At 52.3% G+C, this 13,889-nt stretch overlaps 3 protein-coding genes across 3 annotated transcripts; 2 read left to right on the top strand and 1 right to left on the bottom strand.

The window, feature by feature from the left end:
* Nucleotides 1-2,266: 2,266 nt before the first annotated feature.
* On the bottom strand, nucleotides 2,267-2,434 carry PtrM4_039790 (uncharacterized protein; the record flags this gene model as incomplete). The annotated part of the gene is made up of 1 exon (XM_066104349.1): nucleotides 2,267-2,434. The coding sequence occupies one exon, from the start codon at nucleotides 2,432-2,434 to the stop codon at nucleotides 2,267-2,269; it is 168 nt and encodes a 55-aa protein (XP_065958913.1).
* Nucleotides 2,435-5,450: 3,016 nt separating this feature from the next.
* PtrM4_039780 (Abhydrolase-3 multi-domain protein) lies at nucleotides 5,451-7,019 on the top strand (the record flags this gene model as incomplete). Its single annotated transcript, XM_001937683.1, has 2 exons — nucleotides 5,451-5,739; nucleotides 5,830-7,019. The coding sequence occupies 2 exons, from the start codon at nucleotides 5,451-5,453 to the stop codon at nucleotides 7,017-7,019; spliced, it is 1,479 nt and encodes a 492-aa protein (XP_001937718.1).
* Nucleotides 7,020-10,587: 3,568 nt separating this feature from the next.
* On the top strand, nucleotides 10,588-12,921 carry PtrM4_039770 (DUF2457 multi-domain protein; the record flags this gene model as incomplete). The annotated part of the gene is made up of 3 exons (XM_066104348.1): nucleotides 10,588-11,638; nucleotides 11,747-12,175; nucleotides 12,239-12,921. 3 exons carry the CDS (start codon nucleotides 10,588-10,590, stop codon nucleotides 12,919-12,921), a joined length of 2,163 nt encoding a protein of 720 aa, XP_065958912.1.
* Nucleotides 12,922-13,889: the final 968 nt, after the last annotated feature.

Here is a 13,889-nt window from a genome sequence, read left to right as displayed (position 1 = left end):
CGCTGGGGAAGGCGCGGGTACTAAGTAATTCCTGGCCGTGAAATGAGGACCGGAAGGAGCGTCTTTATCGCACCGAGGAAGGAGCGCGCTGATGGCGATCAGGCAAAACAGCAGGGCGACGCACGTAAGTTAAACCATCTACCCACACTTTAGGAGTGACGGTTGTCGGCGCTCCGGGTGGTGGCATGATGAGTTTCGCTACCGCTACTAATAATCACTCGTGTCTATCAGCTGCCCTGCAGTTGTTGGCGCATGCATGCAGCTGTCCCCTCAGCACGACCACGTTCCAGATCCCGCTAACGCGCCCCACGGCCCCTTTGGGCATAGCAGACACCTGCTTGCAGAGCAACCGACTCTCGCAACCCATTCCATCACACCCTGTCTGCTTTTTGCTTCCAGTCACGCCTGGAGAATTTCGGCCGCCTCTCGCCGTGCTGTGCGCGCTATGGAGCTGCCGGGCATCACGACACCCCCCATATGCCCGCGTATGCCCGCGCCGCCCTCAGGCTGACCGCCTCGACCCCCTCAGCTCAGCACTCCGTCCGTGTGCCACCTGCCATGTCCCCTCGCACTGTATGCAGGGCATACCGCGCTGACTCAGGCCTGGCTCTGCTAGCACAACCCGCTTGTTTTTGGCTTCGAAACACCGATGCACTGTGAGTCGTTAGCCATACCACACATCCTACTATTCACGTCAGGGGTCCAGACAACTGGGGCCTTACTAAGTACTTGTGTGCAACATGTGTTCACACGTGTGGAACTGATTCCGCTTCGGAGATGCACCCTTCAAATCCCATAGTCAGCGTTGGCGCCAGCGGCGTACCGCGCTCTCTTGGTACCTCGTACATGCTCGTTTGGTTTGGTCTCGTCTCGTGTCATCTTATTCGGCTGCTCCCATAATCATATTACTTGGCCCCCGTACTTCTTTCTCGTCTTTTTCTTCTTACCTTGCCTCACTGTTTCAGGCTGCCCGATTGCTTCTTGCACGCCTTATGACGTCTTCAGCCTCATAGTAAAAAGTGTCTTCTATATATGTTTCCCACCATAGCAACCGGAAATGAGCACAAGACGATAGTATAGCCATGCAGCTACCCAATCCCACCCATCACGAGGACTAGCAGGCTACATCCCGCATTGTTCGGCCGCAATGACGCTTACTTGCCATAGTATGCGACAAGTGAAATTGCGTGCCGTCACAGTACGGCTTCAACACCGTCTTGCTCTTGACAGATCGCTCGGCAAGACCAGCCACACTCAAACATCATGAAAATAGCTCTACCCCGATGAAGCCGATTACGGGAGATCGCCCTGCTTGTCTCTGGACCGCTGACAAGCTTCGATTCCCAAGCCACCAATGACGCTAACCTGCTGGCGCCACCACGCTCTTTGTCTTAGCGTTGCATGCGAGGGAAATAGAATCTTCGGTTTCGCCATTGTCTTATTAACATATTGTTCCAAGACAGTATCTTGGTCCTGGTCACCAAAGACGCAGTTCATGGGTGCTATCAGCCTGCATATCCTTCGCATCGAGTAGCCATTGAGTTCGCTCGTCTCTAGGTACGCACTTTACGGGAGCGCTATTTTCCCAGTCCCCTTGTCCAAGCTTCTCGCTATCGCTATCGCTCTTCGGGTGCTGATTCCGGGGGAAATGTTTTCTTTTTACGGCTTTATTTCAAGGTGGACCTCCCATGCGCACCTCGGTTGTACAGGCAATAAAGGGTCGCAAGGAAAGATGCGGACGCAGGAGTCATGGATACAATTCAAGAGTACCGTTGAATCAGGTGTAGAGAGCCTCTGTCAATACAGTTCACGAACATGTCGAGGCAAGGCAGTAACAACACCGCAAAAAGTAATGCAAGTTAAGGATGATCTTGTTCAAATATGGCGGGGTGCTCTGTGATGTTGTGGAACCCAATATTTCAACGTCCTATGTAGTCTTGATCGACATCGCTTCCTGACAAGAGCACGTCAAGTAGATGATCATTCAGGAATGGTTGCATAGCTAGGTTAGACAAGTGAAGAAAGAAAGGATTCAAGAACAGTACACATCCTGTGAGTATCCAAGTACCAGCATATTATCAGAAGTTCAATGCAATTAGAGGAAGCCATAGATGTAAAAAGAAGTGGGTGATATTTCCACTTTGGAGAAACCCCAGCCTTGTAGCCTTGAAGCCTTGAACCTTGAAAATTCCTTGCAATGATATCCAATTGGATCGACATCCAACCAATTTACTCTAAGCTGAGACACAGGAGCCAACACTACCATTCAACCACCGACGCCGGCACGCTCACCATTGTCTTTCGCACCAGCCGCTGCCGCTGCCGCATTTTTGAATTGATCCAAGCCCTTACAGCCCGCCATCAGAGGTATGCGGGGGAGATGATCCCTCAATGAAAGGTAGGCCTGGTTTAGTGCTTGCGCACCATTGACCATCTGTCCTCCAACACCTTTCAAAGAGTGAGTGAATCATCAAACCACCAACCATCAAACCTGCCGAAGCAGTCCTTTAGGTCCAAAGCGAGATCCCAGCGAGAGCTGTTTCCTCGGGAACACAATCCCTCATCTTTCTGTCTTTGACCATGTATCCTGCACATCCCACCAGTATGCCAATCCACCAACCACCACTCAAGGGCCACCTACAGTCTGAACTGTACCCTGTACCAAAGCGCGAATGTGATTGTGTCTGCCGGGAGCATGCGCTGCCGCCATGTCATGATGAGATCTGGTGAAACTCGATCGGGTGAAGCTTGGATGTTCGTTGGCCTGAAAAGGGCTTGAAGATGTGGATGCAATGCGAAGCGAGGGAGGTTGGTTGGCCTGAGGAGGGCTTGGAGATGTGGATGCATTGTGAAGCGGGGGAGACGAGGGCGGCAGGCTAAAGTTGTCAGAACACTGTAAAGCTGGTAGAAGAGGAACTCACCAGCTCAGAGGCAGAACGTTTGGTTGAAGGGTTGATCATGGCTCAAGGTTGGTAAAAGGTTGTTGATAGTCATCGACGAATGCCATGTTGGATCATGGTCAAGTGAAGTGCTGATCGTGAAGTGTTGATCATGAAGTCGGATTGTAGAGCGACGATGTTGGAGGAGATAGAGCGATGATGTTGTTGGAGGAGGTAGAGCGATGCTCAGGTTTGAATGATGTCATGGAGATGTATGTGACTAAGGCAAGTCAGTGAATGTGTGAAAGGTGAAGGTGATTCGAGACATACCTTGTTCGATCCGATTTGTTGTGATGAGCCATGGTCAGGATTGCAAGAGGAAGGAACCTCTTGTGATGTAAGGAAGAATTGGGATTTGAAGTGGTCGACTTGTGTGAGAGTGTGGAGAAAGAGTGTAAGAGTGAGGGGGCACAAGTCTTTATATACTACGCGGCGAGTCCGAGCGCGCACTAGGCCGCCGAGCTCCGGCTCCCGAAGATCTGCCGGTGGCGGGAAGGTCTGCGAAGGCGTTATAGAAGGTCTTCGTCGCTTGTGGAAGGGCGAGGTGGTGCCTAGATGGTGAACCAGTGAAAGCGGCTCTGATACCAAGCAAGTTTACGCGAAGCGAAGTGGTCCGAGCAACCTCCGTAGGTGAGTGCAAATTGAACTGCGTCGTATACGGCACTGAAAGAGGGTGTATGGGTTGATTTGTGGAATATGGGAAATCACTGGGGTTGGGCTGGGCAGACAGGCGAACATGATGCGCAGAGAGGAAAGTGAAGAGAGTTGAACGAAATACGACAGGAAAGCAGGTGTCTCTGCTGAAAATGTAGAATTCTCTGCTGCTATCTATTTGCATTGAGATCATTCCTATCTCCTTGCGCTCTAAGGCTAAATTTAGTTGCCTACAGGAAAGTGTCAAAGGACCATGCACGTTTTGTACTCTCAGGCGCTGCGGGGAATAAGATGACATTGTTGTGAAGAGCGGGTTTCCTTAGTAGGGGATGATTTGAACCTAGAAATTGTTCCTGCGGCAAACCAAGGCCTACCTCATGTTTCTTGTTTGACAGGAAGATGTAGCTTAACGAGCCACGGCGGATGCTCGAGCACTCCTTCTTCACCCTCCATTGCGGCGTTTATGCAGAGCGTCTGCTGTTTATTGTTACGAAAACCCTCAGCAGCATTTGGCGCCAGGCTTCTGAATCCTCTCCTAAGGGCTTGGTTTTCTCCCACCCAGTCTTTCAAAATTGGACTTGTTGATCCAGCTTCTACACCAAGTTCTTTCTGGTCATTGAATTCTACTCTGTATGCCTCATAGAAGCCGCAGCGTTGAGAGTGGATGTGTCCAAAACAGTGCAATCTCGGATGCGCTCTAGCAACGGCACGTCTCAGATGCTCACAGCCCGCACTCACGTCCCCAGCTCTATCCAGAATATACTTCGATGGTCCATGGGTCATGACAATGTCTACCCCACTGGGAATGATCGAAGTCTGGGTACTGACATTCTTCGCCCACGTAGCAGTCACACCTGGAGGATTGAAACGATCCTCCCCAGACAGGTACTGGAAGGCGGATGCGCCATACGAAGGCGTGTAAGGCGAGGCGTAAATGCTAAAAGTGGCGCCGCATGGAAGGTCAAAGGTGTGGGTACCCTCTGGAAGAAAGATGACACCGTTTTTACTTGCCTCTGAATTTTTTTTCGGGACTGATAAGCGCATAAGATCGCTCTACATCGGCTTCTGTGCCGCCTTGGGAGAGCCAATATGGCTTATCTAGCGAAATCTCATGGTTGCCTGCAATTACTAGCTTCAACTTGGCTTTGATTTTGCCCAAGGCTTCGAGGGCCGAAGAGATACTTTCCGGGGTCCCGTCTTGAGTCAAATCGCCGCAGTGTAACATGACGTCGCACGGTGGAAGGTTGTGGGGAAGCTCGGCGCCGTGTGTGTCGGAGAAGATGAGAAAATTAAGAGGAGTCGAGAGAGAATGACTGCCCTCATGCCGAGCACGCTTTGAGGTCTGAGGGCTTGGATCTTTGTTTGACAATAAGTGAATCATTGCGTTTATGATATGTTTAGATGAGAATAAGACAGGGAGATGGAAAGGGACATGCATAAGTTGTCCAAATGTAGGCGCAAAATTAGTCGTGAAACTCATCCATGGTTGCAAGATAAGCGAGTACCAAAGAAATATGCAACATGTCACTCAGTTCTCTAGGTCTTTCCCTTTTCTGCATATGGTAGAGAGGGTGACGCCCATGGTCCGAAGTCAATGCTATGTCTGACAAGCTTTAGCCCAGGCGCGGACAAAGCTTGGAAGTTGACAATTCCGGCCTACGGCACCATTGCTCCCTGTATCTCGCTCGACCCAACAACGACTACTGACGTCACACCAATTCATGGCTTGCGCGACACGCACCTGGGCAGACAGCGGCCCGCGTCCAAGTGCAAACGCGCGCCTGATTCGCATATTATACAACCTCTCCACGTCATGACAGGAGAACTCGCTACATCTGCAATTCCGCCAGCATCACAATGAGCAGCTATTGGCACTCGATTGCCTACTTTTCTCGCCTCCCATTTCACGTCCAATGGAGGACCGCGCTTGTACAGCTTCCGCGATGGGTTCCGCTTTCCATTTTGCACATCACATCGCCCAAGGGACCGCATCCATTCCTCATGTCGCTACCGAGTAGGAAAGGTAACCTCATCTACGTATACGTTTTCGTGCCACCGAAACCTGTCGATCTGGAAGAAAACGGCGACGAGGAGCGAAAGCGGACTGGAGAATGGCATACACCAGTGGTGCTAGATGCGCATGGAGGTATGTTCCCAGCAAAGGCTACCATGTTTATACCATAGCGCGCAAGCAATTGCCGCCGTCGATGCGTCGTCGATGCTGACTCGATAAAAGGTGGATTCATCATGGGCAGCCCCTTGGAGCAGGCGCCATATGCGTCGATGATGTCGCGCGAGCTTGGTGCTGTAGTCATTAGCGTGTCGTACCGTATTGGCCCATTCCACCAGTTTCCCGCCGCGATACACGATATGGAGGATGTACTATCAGCCATACTGGACACAAGCGGAGTTTCCGAAGCAGGAAAGGTCTTGCGGGAAGAGATACAGCGGTACTACTCGATAGTTCGGTCTGATGCGCTCGAGAAGGAGCAGAAGAAGAAGGAAACTGCAGCTCAACACTTCAAGGACGTCGAGACCATCACCCTTGATCCTACGCGTCTTGCCATTTCTGGCTTCTCCGCAGGCGGAAACATTGCGTTGAATCTGGCTATATCTGTGCCGCCTTGTCCTGAGCTTGGCAGTATGTCACCCACCATGGGTCGTCGTTTGGGTTCGATTGACCATGCCCAGGCGGACAGTATGTCGCCTACCATGCCGCAGAACCGTAGAGCTACAATTCTGGACGACCCTTTTGAATCATGGCCTAGTCTACTTCCTCCTCCTCAAGCGCAGCCGCGAATGCTGCCATTGTTGCTATTTTACCCTTCCTTGGACGCGCGATTGCTACCACATGAGCGCCCAATGAAACCCATGCCCAATGCCCTCAATGAAGACGATCATCATACCGAGAAACCGAGAACACCAGGCTTATTCTCCATCATGGGACCTACATATCTACCGAAGAGATTGCGATCTCATCCGCGAGCTAGCCCTGGTCTAAACGATCCCATCTATATCCAGAAAAACGCTGCCATCTTTCTGGTTCTACCCGAAAAAGACACATTGGCAGTTCAAAGCGATGTCTGGGTGGACAGGATGAACAACAACGACTGGAATGGGCCTGTCCGTTTCGGCGACGGAAGAGAAGGTGACTGGGACGGCCACAGTGGCGGACAAGCTGGTTCATCCAAGGAACCCAGTTCGCAAAACGGCGGTCTCGAGGTCTGGCACGCCCCAGGGTGCAGACACGGCTGGACACAATTTCCAGATAAATTTGTACCGCAGCATGAGAGGAGCGAGAGGGAGCTTGTCTTTGCGCGTACACTGGATTTTGTAAGAGAGAATTGGAAAAAGGAGTTGGATATTTCAAAGAGACAGATGGGGAATCAGATACAGGAGCTGACGCCGTTGCAACTGCCTGAGTAATGGTGGATGGGTCATCACAACAGGCTTTTGATCTACATGGATTGTTTTCAGAGCATAGCGAGGGAGTTCAAACATGATAGGAACTATGGTGATATAGTCCATCTGAAGTAATTAATAATACACACCACGCATATATGGAGCACATTGGCTTGAGTCATCGCCGTGTTGTACATGTCTACTCGTGCAGAAAACTGTATGCATGACGGCATGTTTCGTACAATAAGGATTCATACCAATACCGAGATGGTCCCTTGATCTCGATGGGTTGGAGTGAAGTCCATCTCCCTCTCTATTCAAGCTCACGTCTTAGGTCGCTGGGGACGCCTCTATTTTCCTCAATTCTGCCCCGTACTTGCAGGTCGTTATTGAGGTCGTCGTTTCTCGCATTGCTGCAATATTGTCTATCTCTGTTTCTGTATGTCTCTCCGCCTTACTTTCAAAAAACGGATACTCGTATCTCTTATCCTTCCCTCAACACTGCGTCCAGATGCACAGCCTCCTTCGAAACCTTCCAAGGACAGTCATTTGCATGAAACTAAAGCGTTTGTATCGAATGTATTGGTTATCATTGCTTATCTGCAGTACTGATGAAACTGTGCACCGGCCTGATGGAGGCGTCTTGAGCCGCTGCAGCTTCACTGTCCTCGGTCAATTATGGAGGTCCATAGTGCCCTGCAGCAGTTGTATGTACCGTATATGACACCAATCCAAAGCGACCATCCCTGTCCTCCTATAATAGCGTAAACATGTCACTCTGGACATATGATTATCCAGAATATGTCACCTACCAATTTCGAAACCCTCGGGACAATTTGTAATCCAACATCAGCAAACCCCAACGTGATCCAACTCGCCCCCCACATCGCGAGGTACCACTAAATAAGGAAATGATTACAATTGATATGAAGGCTTACGCAGAAGTCTTGGCTGTAAGATGCACATCAGTCTTGGTATATTGCATTTCTAGGCTAGCAGTTAGTTTACAATGGCTTGGCCGCGCGGGCCTACGGCGACCCGCGCGGATGATCAGTGTCGATGAAACGGACAAGCGGCCACGCCCAGGGCTTGGCTGAAGTACAACGTGTCTTGCGGAAAGCGGGAAATGGTATGACCGCGAGATTAAAGTAGTACGTGAAGGGAGTGGAAGACTTGGCCGAATGCCATGAAATCTTGTACCTGGTGACAACGCATGAAATGGGTTTAGTGCAGAAGATGGGATGCCTCAGGCAAAGCATTGATTGTATGTGAGATGATGGGCGGGATAGGAGGAGTGCCGCGTGGAAGATGAGGCTGAGCTGCACGTCAGCCGGCACTCAGTCGGGCTCCGAAGACGTGTTGATCTCGACATTGTTTCCAGTTTGTAGGTTGCTTTACTGCGGTGTTTCTGGACACTGGCCTGGGACTGGAGTTGATGCGACATGGGCCGGCTTGCCGTGTTAGGAGGTTTGGACAAGGTGAGCAGGGAAAGTATGGCGGAACCAGGCGCTACCGCGTCAGGTGGGCTGGTGGAGATTGTTCGGGCTTCGTCTAGCGCCGAATTGTGGTATGCTACATGTTACTCTGACTTGGAGACTACAGTGGCTGTACTGGATACTCGACACGTATGAGCATTTGATCGACTGAATTGATGTAAACTGATGTCAGACGCTGGGATGACTGAGATTACGTCATTGCACATGACAAGGATGGTTTCCAGAGGAGACCCTAGCGGCCGCAAGTAGCAGGCCGTCCGTTTACCCGGGCTGTTACCCCAATTTTCCATCTTGCAAGTGCACGATGTCGGTTCGAATGTCACAGCATTGGTGTAACAAGCGTCCGTAGTAGTGGGGGGCGCGCGCACCCGGCGCATAGGGTTATCTTGCGCACCGGCAAGGAAGGGTTCTAAAAACGTGAAAAGCGTCATGGGGTAGAGTCTTCCCCGCATGCATCATGCCAGACGGCAGCGATTGGGACAAGGTCATTCGCAGCAGGCTAGGGCGCTTGCTGTTGAAATGGTATCGGCAAGGGTACTAGTTGCCAGCGAACGAAACCCCAGACTCGGCGACGATGACTACCTACAAGCGGACACTATATGCGACGGCTCAGCGGCGTACGATGGGCATCGTGCATCTCGTCTCCATGGAGGATCACGTCCAATGGCGCCATAGCCAGTCAGATGATGGCCCCCAGTGCACTGCGTCGTATGTCCAGCTACGGGACAGCTACGGGAAAGAAGAAGAGCGGTGTGGTACAGCGGTGAAAAGGTGAAAAGGTGGCAGGAGGAGAAGATTGAAGGCGTATTGTGGAGCATGGAAAAGAATGAGGTAATCCAGTAAAAAATGAGGCATTTGAAGTAGGTCGACGGGGGCAGCTCCGCTACGGTGCCAACACAATACGAAAGCTGTTCATTAGGCGGAGAGTGCAGACTGCGGAGCGGAGCATTAGATACGAACTGTAGAGGGCAGGGGCATCGGACGCATGGTCAGAAGAAGGGCTGAAGCACGCGCAGGTGCCCATATGGGCACGGGCGTCATTAGCGCGGGCCTCCTTCACTGTGGTGCGTCGGCGGATTGCAGGCGCTTGTCGAGGTTTGGGGGCGTGGTAAAGCTTCTGGCGGTGGATTGCCCAGAGTGGTGGGCAGGAAGCGCAAGGGGGTGCGTGTCTCTATTGCGTCTTCCATCGGCTGTGCCCTGCATGTTTGAAACCGGCTTTCTTGTGTCTTGTTCGAGTGACCAAACATGGCGGGGGGCACAAAGAGCTGGTGGCTCGGGCACTCAGCAAACGCAATCTCAATCAAAGTCCAAGTGGGCCAAACAAAGAGAACAAAAGCACACAATTCAACCAAAATATAAAGGAGTCTTGGTCCAATACGACTACTCGTGGTAAACCTAACATTTGCCAAAGCCAAGGCGTGCATTGGCTGCATTCCGCACGGTGCCAGGGAAAGAGCCGGTAGTACCCACTATTCCCGAATGGTGCCGAGACGCTATTGCACATGAAATTCCTCTCTCTCCTCTCTCCTACACGTCCGACTCGCTCAGTCGCGCCGCTACTGTCGCAGCAGACCTGTGCATAGTCGCCTGACTACCGAATCCGCCATTCATCTACAACACAAGTCGACGGGATCATCTAGCTGCTCCTGCCGCTCCCTCTGCACCCCCACGGGCCGTCGCCACAAGTCGCCCACGCCATCTTCACCAGGTACCCCTTCACATGCCCCCGATGCCTAACGCTTTTTACTTCTGACACGTCCCAAAGACTCGCCTTTAGTTCCATCCAAGGTTCACTTCACACAAGTACACTATGTTTCTGTCGATATTATAACATTGCCTCCCTTGGGGCCCCACCCTCACCTACAGCCATCGATAGCTTTCGATTTCTCTACTGCATATACGACACTGTCCACGAGACGACATTCTGTACTGATTTCCCGACGCCGGTAGCGCTGCCCCAATTGTGTGTGTGCGGAGACGAAACGCGTCCATAATTTCCTGGCCCGTCGGCCAATTTTACCATCACTGCATCACTTCCAAACTCCAATTCCGCACCCAGCAACTCCATATCCGTTCCCTCGACTCTACAGAGCGACATGGCCAACGAGCAGCACCACATTAGCAGGCAAAGCGCGTTACGGATAGACACACCACAGAACATGGCCAATGCCGCCCCGCCCGTCGTCATGGCCGAAGACGAAGCCGTGGGCGAATTGGACGAACCTCCTGAACCTCGCGTCCAACGTCCGGCGCCCTTGAACCTCCGAAACTCGTCCACAACTTCTTTCACAAAGTCGAAACCCGTCCTGGATCGCAAAGAATCCCTCCTGACGTCGGCACTCAAATATGGCTCCGATGCGAGTTCGCCGGCCGAAGAGCACTTCGATGAGAGCCCAATTCGCGGCATGTCGTGCATCTCCACATGGAGTAACAACAGCGGAACCGCCGATCTCACAAGTGACGGAGGCTTCACAAGCCCGGGTACACGGCCGTGCACGCCCAGCCCGCCGCTCCCCTCGGCGGCGTTCCACAGCATGTTACCCCCCTTCAACAAGAAACCGCTGCAGCTAGACGTCAAAGTAGTCTCGCACGATGATGACAACATCAGCCCACTATACAAGGCAGCGCCTCAGACCACAGAACAGAACATCGAAGCTGTCCTAGGAAGAAAAAGATGTATCATGTTCGCATGTGGCCCGAAAGAAGAAACTAAACCGGCAGAAGCAACACCAAAGCCGGCACCTGCGCCCAAATCGGAAGAGCCTCCAAAGCGTGTTAGCACCATCAAGTTTGCGTGCCCCTCCAAGCCATCGACCGAGTCGGCCAATGCCAAACCCCGCCGTATGGGCAGCCCCGCACCGCCACCACGTCGGATAGCCCCGCCGATGGCATCTCCTCAGGTTCATCGTGACTCTGATTCTACCATCCGCAACAACTCCCCAGTCAGTGTCCGAAAGGCTTCTACTGTGGACCGGACCCGCCGATTAAGTGCAAACTCTGATCTTGCCCGATGCGAAGCATACCGTTTCCACGAGTTTGCTTCCTCAGAGGAGGAAGTTGATGAATGGACCCAGGAAATCACTTGCCACCGAAGCCGACTTACTGTCCAAGATACACTCAAGATTGAGAACAATCTACGCAAGCTAGGTGAAGAAGTTGCAGAAGAAGAGGCGATAGACGAGGAAGACGAGGACGAGGACGATGATATTGCTGAGATGGACGATGATGATGATGATCTGCTCGACGAGGACCAAGATGGCAGCGATGCGTACAGCGACGTCACCGACGAGGGCTTCCAGACTGATGATGAGAACGGCTTCGCAGTCTCAGATGACGAAAGTGACGCTGGTTCTGACTACAACTGGTGGGCGCCTGGGGCTTCTACTGCGGCTACATCTGTAGAGCATATGGAACAACTCCGATTGAAGACTCACCGAACCGTATCCGAGTCGTCGATTGGATCCCTGGAAAGTCGTGATGGTCTCAAGATCTCAGACAAGCCATCCAAGCGCAGGAAGTCCAAGCCAGTCAATATTCGCGCATCAAGTCCCGAGTTGCCTGACAGCACTGATTTTGTTTGCGGCACGCTGGATGAAGACCGGCCGGCCGAAGCTGCGTACATGTCGACGTTGAAGCGTCGGCGCGCAGCCAAGCATAAGCCTACTCCGCAAGATATTGACCCTAGTTTTCCGACATCGGACCCCGAACTTCCGGATGACGATGATGATGAGGATGAAGTTTCCGAAGTGGAGAACCTTGCTTCGGAGACTGATCACCTCATGGTATATGGCATGGACCCTGTCGATGGCGACGTACGAGGCCGGCGCAAAGACATTCACAAGAAGCGTTCCCCCTTGCCGTCACCAAAACGACTCCGGTCCCCCCCACCTGCAAAGCGTGGCGCGCACCGCTCTCCTCCACCACGTAAGCTGTTCGGGAACTCACCCCCTAATCGCCTCCATTCGCCTCCGCCTCAGATGCGCCTTCGGTCACCACCGCCTACTCGGCGCGGCTCGGTCAACCCCATGGCCGCTCGTCAGCGCAGCGAAGTGTCGATACGCTTCGGCGGTATCGCTGAGAGGCCTGCCCCTCTAGTATCTGCCTCTGTTCCTCGAACTCCCATCACAATGCAGAACCCATTTGATCTCGACGAAGATGAAGACGCTGATGGGTCCGACATGCCTGTGCGCCGTGCCATTGACATCAAAGTGGGTCTTGAGAAGAAGAAACAGCGGCGCAAGGAGAAACTGTACAGGAAGCAGCATCGCAAAGGCACCAAGGAGAAGCGTCCTGCTCCCGGACGTGGTGCCGAACGCATGCGCGAAATGGGATTGGCAGTCCACGCTCACAAGGGCAAAATGACTGCCTTCCAGCCCTTCCAATACCGCCCCCATGCGGATGAGGAAGATATGCACGTACTATCGGCATAGGTGATGGTATGTGTAGTGAGGATCAGCGCCGCTGGCATCAGTCGGCACTTTACATGTTCCTACAATGTCTTGTAGGGCTTGTTGGTCGCTGGTCTCACATTATTATCTAGGGCACCCAAGCATTCACTTCTTTGACCTCGGTCACTTGTAGACACCTTCTCACTTTTGATTATTTTTGGGCTTCTCATGTACATAGCCTTCATTCACACATTGACGGTTACTTCATTTTGAGCCATTCACCTCGGCGGTTGCGCTGGGCAAGGTGCCCTTAGACTTTTTAGTTCTCTTTTATTCCACTGCATTCGGGCCGGGTGTTTTGTCTAGCATTGATGGCCTCCCTGTGTAGAGCGGGTTGAGCGCCTTTGGGAGTTTGATAGCATGAAGGGTCGTACAATATGACAATGATCTTCGAGCGTATGGTCGTGCCAGCAATGATGGTTGTGTCGGGTGAAGTAAGCTGTGTATATGTCTCACACGAGTTGTGCCGGGCCTTGGATTCTGCTCTGGCACATGGTGCACAAAACGTACAGTAGACTTGACCCACGCAAATGGCAATAGTAATTTCGGATGTGCACACTCGCTCGTCGACACTATGTCGCCGCTGCTGTGGCTGTGGCAGGGCTAGCCCACAAGCCACAGTCGATCTGTGAACGGGCGGCTCCTGAACTAACGGGGAAGATTGTCTCGGAAATTGACTTTGAGGGGTTTCCGCTAGCACACAAGGTGGCCGTCGCACGTCCAGCATCTAGAACAACGGTTTGAAGTTATAAGATTCCACGATAATGCACCATCACGTGCCTAGAGGAAAGGCGCAAGCACGAGGCGCAATCTGCCAAGGATGGAAAAGATAGATTCGCACTCGCGGAGTAGCGGTAATTATGCTGTCAGACTGATTTGCATCCTCCCGGCTTGTATGGGGCACTGCGAGGGTACGTACATATGGTAGTTGGACAGGTAATTTGCAGACG

Source organism: Pyrenophora tritici-repentis, chromosome 10 (genome assembly GCF_003171515.1).
Source record: "Pyrenophora tritici-repentis strain M4 chromosome 10, whole genome shotgun sequence".
Taxonomy (NCBI): domain Eukaryota; kingdom Fungi; phylum Ascomycota; class Dothideomycetes; order Pleosporales; family Pleosporaceae; genus Pyrenophora; species Pyrenophora tritici-repentis.
This window is presented reverse-complemented; position numbering and strand designations above follow the sequence as displayed.